The sequence below is a fragment of the Neovison vison genome, chromosome 3 (genome assembly GCF_020171115.1).
Source record: "Neovison vison isolate M4711 chromosome 3, ASM_NN_V1, whole genome shotgun sequence".
Lineage (NCBI taxonomy): Eukaryota > Metazoa > Chordata > Mammalia > Carnivora > Mustelidae > Neogale > Neogale vison.
The window spans coordinates 129,306,369-129,323,244 of NC_058093.1; the positions used below are offsets into that span (position 1 = coordinate 129,306,369).

Below are 16,876 nucleotides of genomic sequence, written 5' to 3' on the forward strand. Positions count from 1 at the left end.
CATGACCTGAGCCAAAGGCAAAGGCTTTAACCCACAGAGCCACCGAGGTGCCCCAAGTCTTAGTTCCTTTAATTCTGTCATATTCTTTGCCCTGTTGCTTTCTGAAGATGTAGGCATGTCCTCTGAGAAGAACAAAGGCTCTACGTTAGATGAAAATTTGAAAGTAAAATTTATTTTGGAAAACCAAAATGGTTGCATGCCTTGTATTCTTATAAGTGTTTACAATATTTTTGGATTTAAAGCATTATTGAACACCTACCAAAACAGCATGGCTTTATAATTTATTCTTCTAGGGAAACATGTGAGAAAAAAATACACATCGACCGGTGAACTCATAGACTATTTCTGAAAGTATAAGAGCAAACAATTTTTGTGTTTTTTTCTTAAATCATTCGTGTTTCTAGTAAAAATATAGGATTCATGTTTAGTACATGCACTCCTAATATTCTGAATATAGAGAGCCTTGAAATCGTACATGTAGCTCACTCCAAATAAGAAAGTTCTATAATTACGCAACGAGAAAGAGTGCTCACATTCAACTTTAGGAAGTGCATTAAGGATCCTCTATACCTTCTGGGCCACTTGATATATTTTTTTCATGGATTTAGCAAGAATTTGCCAAAGAACGTTTCCTCTAGTAATCCTTTCTTGTATCGAGAAATAAGAGTTGACAAATGGCGTCCTTGTTTCTAAGGAATTTTGTTTTGATAGGATTAAAATGACTAACATGAGGCACTTGACCCAATTTGGTAAAGCAACAGAGACATTTCCTATCATAAAATAGAAAAAAATTAAATCTTAGGATTGTGTAAGACAATGAGACATATCTGAAAAAAGACTGACTTCTAACCCATAGTTTCTGTCTCTGCTGATACGCCTTATTTCAAATACTAGAAGTCCATCAAGTTGCTAATTTGCCTTATATGTGGATTTTAAGCGCTGCCTTATTAAGAATCAAGTAGCATGTGACATGGGAGTGACAAGAGACTAGATCACTTTGTATGTTTTCAGTCCTCTTGCCTCATAAATCCTCAAACACTCTAATATCTACTCCCAAATAGATGTCTAGATGTATTTTCAAGCTTAAAAGGCATTGTAAAGTGAAAAAAGGATTACTTTATAATGTGATGTGTTTATTTTGTAATGTTGTAGAAATAGTATGTGGGGCCAGAGGTGGTTCTATATTTTATCAGCCTGTTAATAAAAACAAATTAAAAATCATATTTTAAAGAGTATTGAGTGTTGAAATGTATATCAGAAAAAATAGTTGCTGTATGGTTTTTGAAAACAGTTAAGCATGTTCTTTAATGTAGTTGTAGTTGGTTTAATGGTAGTGGTAGTTGGTTTAATGTAGATGCAGTTGGTTTAGTTCACGATGACTGCATAATGCACAGTCTTAATGCACTTGAAGTTAGCTAATCTGGAATTTTTAACTGTCAACAAATTCTTAGCTAATTGGATCATTATGATTGTTTACTAATAATGGATCATTATGATTATAATATAATATATTAATATAATATATATTTTATATATTCCACATATAGTCCATATAATTATATATATTCCATATAATAATATATTCCATATATTATTATATTATTATTATTCCATAATAATATATTCCATATAATAACTGGATCATTATGATTATTTACTAATTCCAGCCAACAATTACAAACCAGTTGCTTCTTTGACAACTCTTGGTCTTTCTCTTGAACTGAATGAGAACTGGTTTCAATTTTTAAAGATTTTTTTTTTAATTTTGCTAATTCATCAAAGTGCCCACATAGCATGGAGTATTTATACTTTTTCATTTCTGTTATACATGTTGGAATTAAGACATATTCCAATACTGTTTATAATTACACTGATAAATACAAACTTGGGTATTTAAACAATTTGGCATGTATAACTTAAAGGAATGCAATATTTAGAATTATTAATTATTCTCCACATCTTAATAACTGGTCAGAATAACATTATATCACATTGGAAATATATTTACAAAAAAATGAGGAATTTATATTTTCACTGAAGTAAACATAGAATGACCTGTTAGGCAGCAAACCCACTCTTGGGTATATATATATATATATATATATATATATATATATATATATATTTTTTTTTTTTTTATTAAAAATTTTTTTTTTTTTTAAAGATTTTATTTATTTATTTGAGAGAGACAGTGAGAGAGAGCATGAGCGAGGAGAAGGTCAGAGAGCAAAGCAGACTCCCCATGGAGCTGGGAGCCTGATGTGGGACTCGATCCCGGGACTCCAGGATCACGCCCTGAGCTGAAGGCAGTCGTCCAACCAACTGCGCCACCCAGGCGTCCCATCTTGGGTATATATTTATCTGAAGGAGATGAAGTCAGAAATCAGAAATGTTCACTGCAATGTGCTTCTCTATAGCCAAGGTATGGAAAGAGTCTATGTGTCTGTCAATGGTAAATAGAAAAAGTGTGGTATATATGCATAATGGAATAGCACCCAGCTAAAAAAAAGGAGGAAATCCTGCCATTTGTGACAAAAATGGATGAATCTAGAGAGCATTATCTTAAGTGAAGTAAGTCACAGAGAAAAAGACAACAGTGCATGATATCACTTATATGTGGAATCCAGAAATAGAAAATAGGATGGCTGTTGGCAGGGACTGAGGGGAGGGTGGGGAAGAGGTGATGTAGGTCAAAGGGCAACAAATTTCTGTAAGAATAATAATTTCGAGGCTCTGAAGTATGGCATGGACTATAATTAATGACACAGTTTGCATACTTGAAAGTTGCTGCAAGTAGATCCTAACCATCATCATCACATAAATAAAACAAAGAATGAACTCTCTTAACTATGTGAGGTGATGAATGTGTTAGTTATCGTGATCTTGGGAATCATTCTACAATGTATATGTATATCTAATCATCACAAGGTACACTTTAAATATATACAATTATAATTGTCAGTTATTCTTAAATAGAGTTAAAAAGAAAACTAATTTTTGCTTACTAATGCTTCCGTGTTTATTTTTTAAAGGATGTACACAGCATTGACATTCAACTGTATGAAATACATAGCAGATCATATTTTTCACATGCCTAGAATACAACTATGAATATTGTGTATTAGTTTAAAAAGGCAAGAAAAGACTATAATGCATACTAAAGATGTGTTTCAGTGATGGATTCTATCCAAAGAAATCAATTTTAAACTCTATTAGAGATAAATATTTAGGACAAATGAACGGAAGGGAACTTGAATTGCCTAGCCCTCCCCTCCCACTATTTTTTTTTTTTTAAACATTAGAATACTGTTCTCTTAAGCTCTATGTAGCCATCTGTCTACCATGGGGTGATCTGGATGTTAAACCATATTCTAGATCATAGATAAAGGACAAGGCGCCATTTCTGAGATATAGCAGATGTTCAGTAAAGGCCATTGATGGCATCCTTCGTGTGGATGGGAATGTCCTTACACTTAACAAGAAAAGAAGAGAGAAGACTACCACTGTTCTAGTAATAATGGCAGCAAGTTCTAGGACCATGGAAATGGAACAGAAGTAATTCCTGCAATAACCAAGAAGACACATTGACTTTGTTTGCATCTAGGTTATAGTCTGAAACTCTTTCCAAGCATGTTTATAAGCTACAATTCCACGAAAACCTAGAGGGAGACAAAATAATGTCTCCTTATAGATAGAATAATCAACCAGTGAATAAATAATGTTCCATTTCTCTGTCAATCTGCTGCTTTTCACAATGACTTTCTCTTAAAAAAAGAGCGTCAAGCCTAAATTTAAGCCTAACCTTTTTTCCCCCTTATATAAGAATGCTTCCTGCTCTAAGTCCATGATTCAGCTCACTACGTATTAAAGGTTTCTTGATTCTCACTACGTATTAAAGGTTTCTTGATTAATAGAATTTAAATACTTTTGTTGCCACATGGAAAAGAGCTTTGGTTTTATTCCCCCCAAAGGTGATGATAACTATTGGTTCATGCATGCTTGCATTTACATTAGTCAAAAGAAATGCTTTGGCACAACATTTAAGGCAGTTGCTTAATAGAGCTCTTATTTAAAGATTTATAGATGTGTGAGAGGTATTGCTACTTAATTAGCATCCCCAAATTGGTCTAATTATCAGTCTGTGTCTCACATTTCTTCATAGATCTTGTGTCGTTTGCTATTTATTATTTCACACAAATCAGTGTTCTCTATGATGGGATGGCTGGGGTGTGTTTATTTTGACAATAAGAAATTGCCAAATCAATGCAATAGTGAAATGAAGTAATACCTGAAAGTAACAATTAACAATTTCCACCGTTAAAACAAAATTAAAAAGGCAGCAACATATGATAGCGTTGAAAAAGTTTCCTAGCAAAGTCCACTACAGCTGGCTCACATGTTATAAAAATGTTTAAATTAAGTACTTAATTTTCAGCTAATATCCTTAGGAGGCTAACAGGCTTGGGGACTGTTTTATATTTTTACTATGTTGCTAGTTAAGTTAGAAAACATTTGGCTCAGGAGTCCTTTCCATCACATTTTTACAACCATACTAAATATTTTGTCTCATGTAGTCATATGCAATTCTGTTTTACTTTGCCCCTGTCTTCCCACATATCCATTTCAGTTAAACTGATTGGAAATGAATTTAATCTTATTGCTCAGATAGGAGGAGGCCTTGTCAAGTCTAAATAGGGAGAAAAGCCATGCGAGGGCCTCTGGAAAACAAAGCTTTGAAAACCCCCTTCCTGGGAAAGACCCAGTTTATAGAGTGGAACCAGAACACTGGCTGAAACCTTCAAACAACAGAGAGTCAGGTGCGAAGTCTGGGGCAATAAGAAATACTTTTGCTCTGTTCTTATGAACAGCAGTGGCGGACTTACAGTTGATTTTTCATCAGTCTATCTGCAAGATACCCTATGCAAGTTGAAAGGGCTACGAATTTTATTTTTTTTAAACAACGTTTTTTTTTTGTTGTTGTTGTTTTGTTTTGTTTTTTGGTTTTAAAGTCAGGTCGTAAGAGAGTGTGTTGTAAATATTGTTTCAGGGGGGCGCAGACCATGCTGCTCAGTGGTCTGTGCAAAGGTTTTGCGGACGGCGATGACCAATGACAAAGGGACTGCAGCACACATCACCCCGGCGGAGTCTCCCGTTGGAGGAGCGCAGATCCACAAAATCCAGAGCCGCCGCGAGCTCTCAGAGCGAGGGGGCTGAAGGAGGCCGGAAGGACCGTTGATTGTTGCTAGATTTTTGCAGAGGACAGGACTGCTCTTTGGGGTCTGAGAAGACCATCTGCAAACCTCCTCCGGTCCCTGGGACTCGGCCGCTCTGGGGCCGCTCGCTCGCCCGCAGCCTGCCGCAGGGAGGCCCCGGCGCCCGCAGGTGGCGCCCCACGTCCGTGCTTGCGCTTCTCGCCCGCGCTCCGGGCGCAGCTGGGAAACCGGCGCGCCTCCCCAGGTTGTTAGAGCTCAGAGTAGGCATTTTAATAAATAAGCGCGTGTGCCAGTGCGCTCAGGAGCCCCGAGGTTCAGAGGAGCAGAAACATAAACCCAGGCGGAGGCGCCTCTTTTAATCCCTGCCCAAATCTGCTATTTCCCAAACTGGCGATTCCGGAACCACAGCCTTTAAGCCATTAAAATCCCAAGCTTTTTCTCTCCATTTCAGTCCTTTTATTTTTATTTATTTATTCTTTTAATTTTCTTTTTTTAAAGAAAAACTGCTTTACCCCTTAATTATGAAAGTAGTCACGCTATTCAGGATTAAGACTTGGAGGGAATTTGGAAAAGAAAGAATCGAAAAGAAGAGCGACCGGTGCTTTGAGGGTGCCTAATTATTAAAAACGAGGCATCTGGGAGGAATTCGCTCTGGGTGTTTGGGTGAGAGCCGGACCTGGGCGGTGCAGGGTGCGGCGGGGGTGAGGAGAGCGGGAGCCGAGCCCGGGAGGGGGCAGTGCGCGGAGTCCTCCGGGCGGTCGCGAGGGCTGTGCCGTCTGGAGACGAGAGGAGAGGCCGGGACTGAGGGGCCCGGCAGAGAGCGCCACGCTGCGGGCGCGCTGTGCGCGAAGGGCCCTCCGAGACCGTGGGCCCGGGTGCGGTGCAGAACCGGTGCGGTGCCCGGAACTTAACCGGTGCGAAGCGCGGGGCGCTGCTCGGCGCTGGGCGCGGGGTGTGCAGGTGCCGGACGCTTCTCGGTGCGGGGCGCGAGGGTTCGAGCCGCTGTGCGGTGCGGTACGCCGGGCGAGCCGACGCCGGGCGACGCGCGCGGCGATGCCGGGCGCGGGACGTGCGGCTCCGAGGCGCGGCGCGGTGAGGGGCACCCGGCGTGCGGGTTCTGGGCGCCACGCTGGGCACCGGGGTGCGCGGCACGGGGCGTACGCGGAGCGGGCGCCGGCCGTCGCGGGAAAGGGGCAGGGCGGGGCGGCGCGGTTATTGGCCAGGCGCGGGGAGAAGGGCTGCGCTCCGAGTCTCCTCCCGCCAGCTCCCGCTCATCTTCTTTAAGCAGAACAACTTGGCGGACAGCGCTGCTCGCTCGTCATGGATGTTCCAGGTAACCAAAACCCAAGCCTGCCCTCCACGATCAGCACGTTAATTGCATTCCTGCAGATATTTTAATGAGGACCTTGGAGAATCCGCGTTCTGGAGAGGGCGAAAGAGAGAGAATATCGAAATCATTGTGTACGGGGTTGGGGGGAGGCTGGCTACTCCCGGAACAACAACTTCTCTTGTTGGATAGACTGTTGGAGGAGTTGTACGGAGGCTGTGGGCGGTGAGGGGAGCGGCTTCTTTGCTTTTCCTTTCTCCGACTGGGTATTGAAATGACCTGTCTAGTTTGGTGGCAGAAGAGAGGGTCGGGGAAAGTGCGAACGCGCGCTCAAGTTAGCAGAAAGCTCAGGGCTGCCTCCAGGCCGGGAAGGGCCGGGGGTCCAGGGACAAAAGCTGCCCACCAGGCCAAGCTTGGGACGCTCACAGCCGTGCAATCCTCTGGTCCTGCGCCAGAGAGAGCGATCCGAGCGGCTCCTCCAAAGGAGCTCGCTGCGGGCTGCGGGGACGGTGGAAGTGGGTGTTTGGTTTTAGAGTCTGTCGTCTTTATCTTTTCCTCTTAATCGAATTCACCCTAAGGAGCTTCCTTAGGATTTGTTTTTGGGCGGAAAATGGATACAATCTTTATTAAGTGGACTGTTTAAAAATATATTTCTATATCCAGGATGGATAAACAGAGGATGCAAGGGAAAGCAGAGAAAGGAAAAAGGTTTCTTGGTGTGGCTTTCAAGAAAATGCCACTAAAATGAAGGCGATAAACCTTTCCTACTTTCTCTCTTTGCCTGCATCTTAGCCCTTCTCCGCCTTTGCAGAATGGGCCCTGGGGGCGGCGTTGACGGCGTCTCTGAGGTCACCGACCATGTCTTAGGGCCGAGGCCCTGCAGAACCTCGGGCCCCTCACCATATCGCACCCCTGACGCGCGTCGCCCAGGAGGGACGCACTGATCCAGGGCGCCGGGGCGTTCCTCGGACCTGTTGTGCCAATCCGGGAAGGGGTGGCTATGTGCGGTACTAAGAGGGTGGCCTCCATGGAAAGGGGCCCTTGCGCTGCAGGCACCTGCTCCCCGTGCCCCTCTCCCCCACCTCCAGGTTCACCTCCCAGTCTAAGGGTTCGGGTTCTTTGCCCTGACAGGTCTGCTGGCGCCTTTCTTCTGAGGACGACCCTGGCCTTGACCATCAGAGCAGGGGACCGAGGCCAAAGGAGGCTTCCCCAGGCCCCGCGCAGTCCTGCGCGCCCTCCCGGGCTCCTCCAGCCCCTGTCCAACGTCGCCCTCGCGCGCCGCACCCCCCAGCTCGGATGCCGGCGCCCGGCCGGGGCCCCCGCGGGCCGCCGCTGACCATGCCCGGGCGCCGGGGGGCGCTGCGCGAGCCGGCTGGCTGCGGCTCCTGCCTGGGGGCGGCGCTGGCCCTGCTGCTGCTGCTGCTGCCGGCCGGCTGCCCCGTGCGGGCGCAGAACGACACGGAGCCCATTGTGCTGGAGGGCAAGTGCCTCGTGGTGTGCGATTCGAGTCCGTCGGCGGACGGCGCGGTCACCTCCTCCCTGGGCATCTCCGTGCGCTCCGGCAGCGCCAAGGTGGCCTTCTCCGCCACGCGGAGCACCAACCACGAGCCGTCCGAGATGAGCAACCGCACCATGACCATCTACTTCGACCAGGTCAGCCGGCCGGCCTGCCGCCTCGCCTCCCGCCCAGGGTGGAGAGGGCGGGGGCCTGGGCGCGTGGGCTGGGGACTTCCAGGCGCTCCCCGCCTCTCTGCTCTGCCCTGCCCTTCTCCTTTCTCCCTTTCCGAGTAAGCGCTCCTTACCATTTCCCTTTTCTCACATTGTAGCTTTTTTATCACTAGCGGCTCGGTTGGCACTTGGATGACTGACAGTCCTTTAAAACTAAGGGATCGGAAATGAATTCCCCAAAAGGACCCTGAGCATCTTACTTTTCGCTGGGACGGGGCTGTCTTTTGTGGTGGATAGGCTTCGGTCATCCAGGTGGCCAACTTGGGGACTGAGTCCGTGGAAAACACACCCCAAAGGGGGAGTCTCCAAAGGTCTCAGCCAAGGATCAGCAAATCTGTGCCTACTGCTTAGCTTGGAGTGGACTGGGGAGAGGACGCTTATCTTCAAGAAAAACAAGTCGCAAAGAGTGTGGGGGCAATAGCAGGGATGGTTATATAAATTCAAAATAAAGTAGAGTGCGGTTATGTAGATGGAATAGATAGTAAATACAACATATATACCGTGATGTATAAATATATACAACACATAAATATTATATATAGTGTGGCCGAATAGATTAAAAAAATACGAGGATCAATGACTTAAGTTAACCCAAGCCACTTGACTTCTCTCCCTTGGCTCAAAGCAGAGGCTTCGGTAAATGATCAGACTTTGGCAATCTCTTCTCTGGGTTTTTGGGCTCAGAATTGAAAGTTGTGACTTTCCTCTTGGGTCCTCCTGTCTTGGTTTCTGTTGTTTTTCAGAAACAAGTTGAAAACATTATAGTGGTTCCCAGACTTTACCTGCTCAGTCCCTTCCTTTTGCCAATATGCTTCCCACTAGAACAGAGTCCTGGGGTCTCTGGCCACACTTAAATGATTTCCCTCCTGTTAACCAATTCTTACACCTCAGTGTAAGCGTGAACCTACACACACCACTGCCCGTGTGTGGGGCAGAGGATTGATTTAATTTAATCCTTGCTAAGGATTATCTACTTGAAGTTTTTAGGGTTTGGAGGTGATCTCTCTTTCATCTGTTTTTAAACAGTTGTTTTTTTTTGTTGTTGTTGTTTGTTTTGTTTTGTTTTTTTTTTTAAATAAAACTAGTGGTTTTAATTATTGCCAGATAAAGCAGACACCCATCACTGGGTATTTGCTAAGTCCTTCATGTGTTATCATTAGTTCCGTCCCATCATTTCACTTGGGTTTCAGGAGAACCCTGTGATGTGGGGGCAAGATACTTTTCTAATTTCATAGATGAGCTAACTGTGGCAGGGAGGGTAAAATGCTGTTCCCTGCTTCCTGAGTTAGGGAGTCAGTGAAACCTGCTCTTCTGGGCTCCTTGGGTGTTCTTTCATTGACAGCAGGGCCCTACATTTACCAGTTTCCGGCATTTAGAACCTATGGAAAAGAGTCGAGGTAGTTGAGTTGGAAGAAACAGTTCCGAGGGCTTGGATGGAGAATGCTTTCTTCTTCTTTAAAGCATCGTAAGGCAGACTGAGAGCCCGGGCTGGAAGAGACGGAGAGCAGGCATTGTGCAGCTCGCGGTCTCGAACAATAGAGCCCCAAGTGTCTGTGTGAGCCCTGCCAGCGAGGGGGACTGAAGTGGTGCCCTGAGCTCCTCGAGGAAGCTGGTGCGCGTTTATTTCCGAGTGGCGACAGTGGTTGTCATGGGCAGATCGCACATCTCTGTGGGGACTGCGTATCGCTCATCTACGAGGAGTATGTGAGGAGTAAACAGCAAGAGTCATTCGGTTGAAATTTATTTTCTGAGCAGAAGACAGGATTCCTAACCTAGGGTTCTGTTGTTGCTGGCTGTTTGCTTTAAAAGCCCAGAACACCACGCGGGCCATTTTATTACTGTAATCGAGTTGTGCATTTGTGTGTGAGTAGAGGAGGGGACAAGATCCAGACAGGGTGACCAAATTCTGTCTCAAACTCCTGATAGGGAATTGGGTCTTCATGAGGGATCGCTCACTCTGCAGATTCTGCTTGTGACATGAACGCTCTGATCCCCCTGTCATTTGAGAAAAATCCTCTGCGGGGTCATGTGACCTCACATCCTCTGGCTAATTTGTCATTAGTCTTCGCAGGCTCCTGTAGTTTGAGCTCAGGGTATCCAACTGCTGTTTCCACACCCTTCATTTAATCAAGCTTATTTGCATGACATCAGAGCTCAGCCAAGGGAGCAAACACATTATTCAGAGGAAAGTGAAGGAAACAGGTGCAGCCAGTGCTTATCCACCTGAGTCTTCCCCTCAACCCTGAGCTTGGGCACCTCCTGTGTGCTCCCAGGGAGGGGGCCGGGGCCAGGGACATAGGGGACAAGCTTGAGCTGATGTAAGTTATTTCCCTGAATTGGTCCCTTAGCTATGGTCTCCTTCTCCTCGTTCAGCCTGGCGTGGCGCCCTATTTGTGAAAGTAAACTTCACGTGGAAACCTCCTGAATCCTATAAACCTCTGAACAGACTCCATTCCATTTGTTTACCGGCACCTCATTGTCTTCTATTCCTTTTTCTCTGCCTTGCCCCCAATGTGCACAATTTGCACCCATTTTTTCAATGCAGACATAAAATACATTTTTCAACACCTTTATTAATTACAGTCCCTTAGGATTCTTCTCAAATCCCTTCCAGGTGTAGGCTATTTTACCACCAGCCTCCCCCCTCCTCCTCCCCCTCTGCCCTCCACCCTCCCCTTCCCCTCCCACTCACTCCCATCCCTCTCTATGCCCCCTCCCAGTGGGGGGCAGATTTGGCCTGTGCTGCCAAATCTGGGGTGCTCCGTGGCTGTGGTTTTGCCAGTCTAAGTAAGAGACGCCAGGGAGGGGTTCGCTCTGTTTGTGCTGTATTCCCTCTTCTTTTTCAGGTATTAGTAAATATTGGCAACCATTTCGATCTTGCCTCCAGTATATTTGTAGCACCGAGAAAAGGGATTTATAGCTTCAGCTTCCACGTGGTCAAAGTGTACAACAGACAGACCATCCAGGTGGGTAGCTCTGAGGCTGTGTGGACCTTTTCAGCCTCAGAGGACTGCCGCCCCATGGCTGCCGCCGCCCCATGGCTCCAGAAGCCACTGCATCTTCCGGGCCAGGCCCTTGGGGTGGCTCCGTGGAAAGGGCAGGGGGGTATGGGGGGATCAGAGAACCAACGTGTGCCCGTGGGGTCCGGCAGGTCCGCTGAGCTCTACCCTCTGCACTGCAGGTCAGTCTAATGCAGAACGGCTACCCGGTGATCTCAGCCTTTGCAGGAGACCAGGATGTGACCAGAGAAGCTGCCAGCAACGGTGTCCTACTGCTGATGGAAAGGGAGGACAAAGTGCATCTCAAACTGGAGAGAGGGAACCTCATGGGAGGCTGGAAGTACTCCACGTTCTCGGGCTTCTTGGTTTTTCCTCTATAAACACAGAGTCCCCAGTCCGTGGGGAAGTTGCGATCTGGACACCGGACTCCGCCCTTCCTCAACACCCTGAACTTGCCAGAATAGGACCACTAATTTCCCACCTCCATCCGACGGTTGAAGTAGAAGAATGATTTCCTTCCAAATCTCCAGTATTTTCTTTGACTATAGACCATTCCTTGGGAACCTGGCTTCTAATTAGTTTTAGACGACAAGGTCTGAAGGAGAAATGAAATTATCGATTTGAGCGATTTGTACCTGTGATTGTAAAGTCAATATTGGATCTTATTGTGGGGACCGTTGGCTTTTCTTCTTTTGTTTGTTCCTTGTATCGTTGCCCCCACGCGAGGAGTGCCGCTGACCCCAGGATGGATGGCAGGTCGCAGGCAGCGCTCAGAGAGGAGCCCTGCAAATCACCACCCGCTGGAGAGTCCTTGACATGGGTTCTTTGTGTGTCTGTTCAGCCTTAAGAAAAAGAATGGCTTCACTTTCATTTTGTATTTTCCCCTGGGTGGACGGGAGGCCTCGGGAGGGGGAAGGGGACGTTGTGAATCTGTCAAGAAGTGCTTTATCCGGAGAAGCAAATTTTGCACGATTGGACTGCGACTTTTGCTTTGTGTTTTGTGTGTGTGTGTGTGTGTGTGTGTGTGTGTGCGTTTTGTGTTTTTTTTCCCCCCTGGAAAAGTTTTACTTTTCTTTCTACATTCAGCTCTCCCTCCTTACCCTGACTCCATTTTTTTTTTTTTTTTTTTTTTTTTTTTTTTTTGTGCTGGGATTGGGGAGAGAAATGTATGTTGAATTCTTGAACAAGACCAAACAAAACAACACAAAGCATACCTATGTATTTTGGTTGAGACCAAACCGAGCAGAAGGTACGTGTATATCAAAGTACAAATAACAGATGGACAATTCTGTTTCTTCTTTCCAAGAGATTCTCTCAGATGCACCTTTAGAACTAACAAGTTGGGATTTTCTTGTTTCTTGTATCTTTTTCTTTTTCTTCTTCTTCTTTTTTTTTTTTTTTTTTTTTAACGCTCTGGAATACTTTAAACACTCGATGCTCCTGGGTGGTCTGAATCATGTCAGATGAGGACAGAACCTGGAATGACCAAGTCTCCTGCACACATGCTTCCATGGCCCAGTGTGCCTGGGTCTTCCCAGCAGCCCGTCCTCATCTATCTACATCTGCGTCTGCGTCTGCGCGGGCACCCCAGCCTCAGGTGCTCCAAAGCCAACAGGATGAGTTAGTCTCCCTCAGGATCCTCCTCTGATCTGCGAAGGAAAGAGGCGTGTTCACACTCCCTGCAAGCCACCTACAAGTCACAGCGCTGACAGGTATTGGCAGAGGCACCCTGTGAGCAGTGGTGCAAATCCTTCTTGTCTTGGCCCCTTGTACAACAGTAGGATCACAATGCAGCTGGGAGCCGATGGGTGCAGGAGTCCTATGCCAAGGAAACGTTACTAAATCCCAAAGCAATCGAAGAAGAGACCTCACAGCGGATGTTAATTTGTCCTTTGTGTCACAATGTAACCAAAATATTGATGATAAAAAGTCATAATTTAAGATTCAGAATAAATGGGTTTGATGTCTGACTTGTTCTTCTCCCTTCACATCGTCTCCCAACTCCTACAAGGTGTGGAAGTAAAAGGCCAAGGACCAAGGACTCGGGGAAAGGAGATCCACACCGTGCCTCTTGAAAACATACACTCAGATGCACACTCCTGTTTGCAGACCTAGGGATGGGTCTAGGTGGAAATTGCACACTTAAATACACTTCAATTTATAAATGTATATATATATATATGTATTTTTCACATGAAAAGATTTTGGGGGTAGATATGTGGAAAGGACAGCATTAAAAATGCTTTATGGATAGGTAATCTGCTTTCATCACATACAGTCATTGATGTGGTACAAGTTCCAACCAATATTTCAATCAGAGAACATGGATATAAAAGAAACTGACATTTCAATATAGCATCAATTTTTTCTAAGACGCGTTAGCATGGGGCAGCATTGGTTTCTGTTTTCATATAAGAAACTCAGTAAGGATCATAGAAGTGAAAAAAAAAATCCAGTTTGATGAAGAGTCTAAGTGTTACTGGCCTTAGGTGGACACCATAATAAGATACAGAATTTAATTTGACTTAAAATGATGTTATATTTTGTTAAGAAAAGAAAAATCAAGAAACATCAACCAAAATGAATTTGGGTATTTTGCCTCTGTGATTAGGAGACACACTTCTAAGTATGAGCATTGCTCGTTAACGCTGATAATGCAAAGAGTAGGATGCTAGCAAATGTTTTTCTTCTGTGTTTTACTGCCCTTAGTGAATTAGTCCTCTGTCCCTCATCTTTTAAACCTTCCGTTCAATTTCAAACAAGCGGAAAGCTTCATTAGGGGACAGTATCGCCCTTTCAGAGGTTGAAAAATAGATGCATACGCGTTATTTTTCTCGCTTACTACTATGTAATGCACATATTTGCTTGTATTTACAGCTTTACTACGTACAGGTTGTTATTTGGTTATGCTGTCTAATAAATAAGTTATTAAATTGATCAGTCTAAAAATAAGCATATTTCAGGAGTTTATTTTGTATGAGGGAAAAAGCTTCACCCTGTTTATTCCACTCCTGCTATTATTGAATTAATTAGTTAACTAATTAATATCTTGAGCTGGATGCCAAAAACTACACTAGGGAGAAGCCCCAACAGTAGTTTTTCTGAAGTTGCTTCGCCGCCCATGGCTGTGGCTGCCCGAGTTCTGTCTGGATAAGGATCTTTGAGAGAGAGGACGCTCCTGTGCCTGGTTTACAAAAATATGTAGGTCAGAGCAAAATTTGAAACGTATTTTCCTTTAATTGAGGAATGGAAGTGACGTCTGGATATGCGCGGTCTGATTTGAGCATCCCGACCTCTCAGCTTTGGTTTTCCCATCTGTGGTGTGAGGGCAGGCGCCCCCGCATCTGCCCAACACACAAGGCTACTGTGAGATCACACAGATGAACCAGGCACCAGGATTACAAGAGCCGTTATGTGGCAGGGAGGGGGTTTCTGGAAAGTCGAGTTTTTCCACGTGCAGGTCATTAAAATGAACATCTGACAGAGGATACTTTTATGCGATGCTAAATTTCCATATTCCCCACTAGCTTATTAAAACTGTAGCACTTGGGAAGTTTAATTTGATTTTTAAGAATGATGGTAATATGAGCATGTCAAAATCTGTGCATTTTCGTAGTAACTCAATTCTTGATTATGTTCTTTGACTGTCCTGTGTGGCTCACGCCTACCTTTCCATTTCAGGATGTGATACCAACATTTTATAAGAATATACAACTGTAATATTTTTAACACAAGGAAAGACTGAGTTATCAATATTTTAGCATTATGATAGTGAGTTGATCTAGCTGATAAATGTTAATCCTACTAAACTGTAAATGCTTTTAAGACAACACTATTTTTTAACTTAAAATATGTTCTAATTTGAAACACAACCCTGCTTCAACTCTAGATCCTAAGAAATTGTGCTTACTGTCTGTTTCTGAGCCCTTTTTCATCCTAATAGTTTTGATCTATGTACTCATGTATAATGAAATTATTTACATTTTTAAAGTTTGTGATTACTAGGGCTGCTTAGAGCAAGGCAAGAAAGTCTATCCGATATGGGAAACACTCATGGAATCCTGTAGAGGTTACATATTTACTTGTTTGGAAAAAAATGTATTTTTTATCAAAATCTAGTGATACTAAACTTCAGAAGGGTTAGAAAGGATACATAAAAGCAAACCAAAACCTTTGCTGAATCCTTAATTTTATTCATACAATTTCATTGATATCTTATCAAGGACCTTGATACCAAGTCACATACATACCAACTGTTACATGTATATCCTTTGCCTTGTAAATACATGAACATATCCACATGATCTTTATCAGTGAATAAGACAAAATACATAGATTGGTGCATTCTCCTGGAATCTGGAAATAGGTAAGAGGAGCATTTGTTGAACCACTTTATACAAGCAAAACTAAAAGCATGGGCTTTTTGTTTAGCATGCCTCATATAGCAAAAGGAGCAAAGAATGTTCTGCCAATTTACGTCCCCATGATTTTGCAATCTTTTATAAGGAAATAAATATTGCAATAAGATAATGTTGCTGTAAATAAATAGTTAATGTTTATATTTCTACAGCATAGGAATTACATAATAATCCAATGCACAGGAAAGAAAGGCTGTGGCATTATATTGAAGGTTGTGTAAATGAATGATGGCACTCCCAGCAGCAGGTTACATTGAATCATTCTGAAGGTTTTCTGTGCACGCTGTAAAAACACTTGTAAACAAGATAAAACTAGATTAACCATAGAACTACAATGAGGTTTTGCCCTTTTACCTTGCTTATGTAGGAATTCATTTTGTCAATGGGACTCTGTTGCTAAAGTTGACAATTTGCTACTAGAATGGCAGATTATAAGCATAATTAACATGCAAGATCAAAGCCTATCTATGCATTCTCATAAGACTCTTTAAGTTAATTTTCTTGGCATTTAAGAAATAAGCTCACCAAATATACTGAAGTAAGGTAAAATATAATTTCCATTTTGGTTTTTATCATTTTATGATTTTTGTGCTCAGAATCTTTTTTCTTATGAAAACACTATGAAGATATTAGCTGACAATGGTCATGTTCACTAATCAAGTATGTTTCTGTATTTGGCTAGCCTCTTAAAACTCAATTTTTGCAGTTGGATTTCACCAAAAGGTGTATTACTGCCTTTGCAGATGGAAAGCTACAATACATTCACATTTAGATATTTTCAATGTCTCTATGTTACATAGCTATCAATGGTGGGATTGGTCAGACCCAGTCCTCACCCATCCTTTCAAAAAAAGAAGAAAGGTCTTTTCAAAATTCCTTTAAAGTAGATCCAATGAATATAAACTTTTTAAAATAACGTTCTCTGTATGAATTTGTATAATAATGTTACACCAAAATCTGAATTCTAAGTAAATGAGCTTTCTTTCCATTCCCAAGCCCAGTAGGGTAACTTGAAATTTTTAAGGGCAAAAGCCATGTGATTTTACCTCCCACAGATAATAGGAGCTCTGTTTTATCTTCCTAAGTGGATTTTGCTGTGGATTTCCATCACCAGAATCACCTAAGTGTCTATAGCATCATAAATCATCATCTGTATCAGCTCGCCCACATACACTCACTGTGTAGTGTAAA

At 43.6% G+C, this 16,876-nt stretch overlaps 1 protein-coding gene across 1 annotated transcript; it reads left to right on the top strand.

The window, feature by feature from the left end:
* The first annotated feature begins 7,836 nt into the window (after positions 1-7,836).
* Positions 7,837-14,216, top strand: CBLN2 (cerebellin 2 precursor). Its single transcript, XM_044242820.1, has 3 exons — positions 7,837-8,193; positions 11,115-11,234; positions 11,450-14,216. The coding sequence occupies exons 1-3, from the start codon at positions 7,837-7,839 to the stop codon at positions 11,645-11,647; spliced, it is 675 nt and encodes a 224-aa protein (XP_044098755.1). The 3' UTR covers positions 11,648-14,216.
* Positions 14,217-16,876: the final 2,660 nt, after the last annotated feature.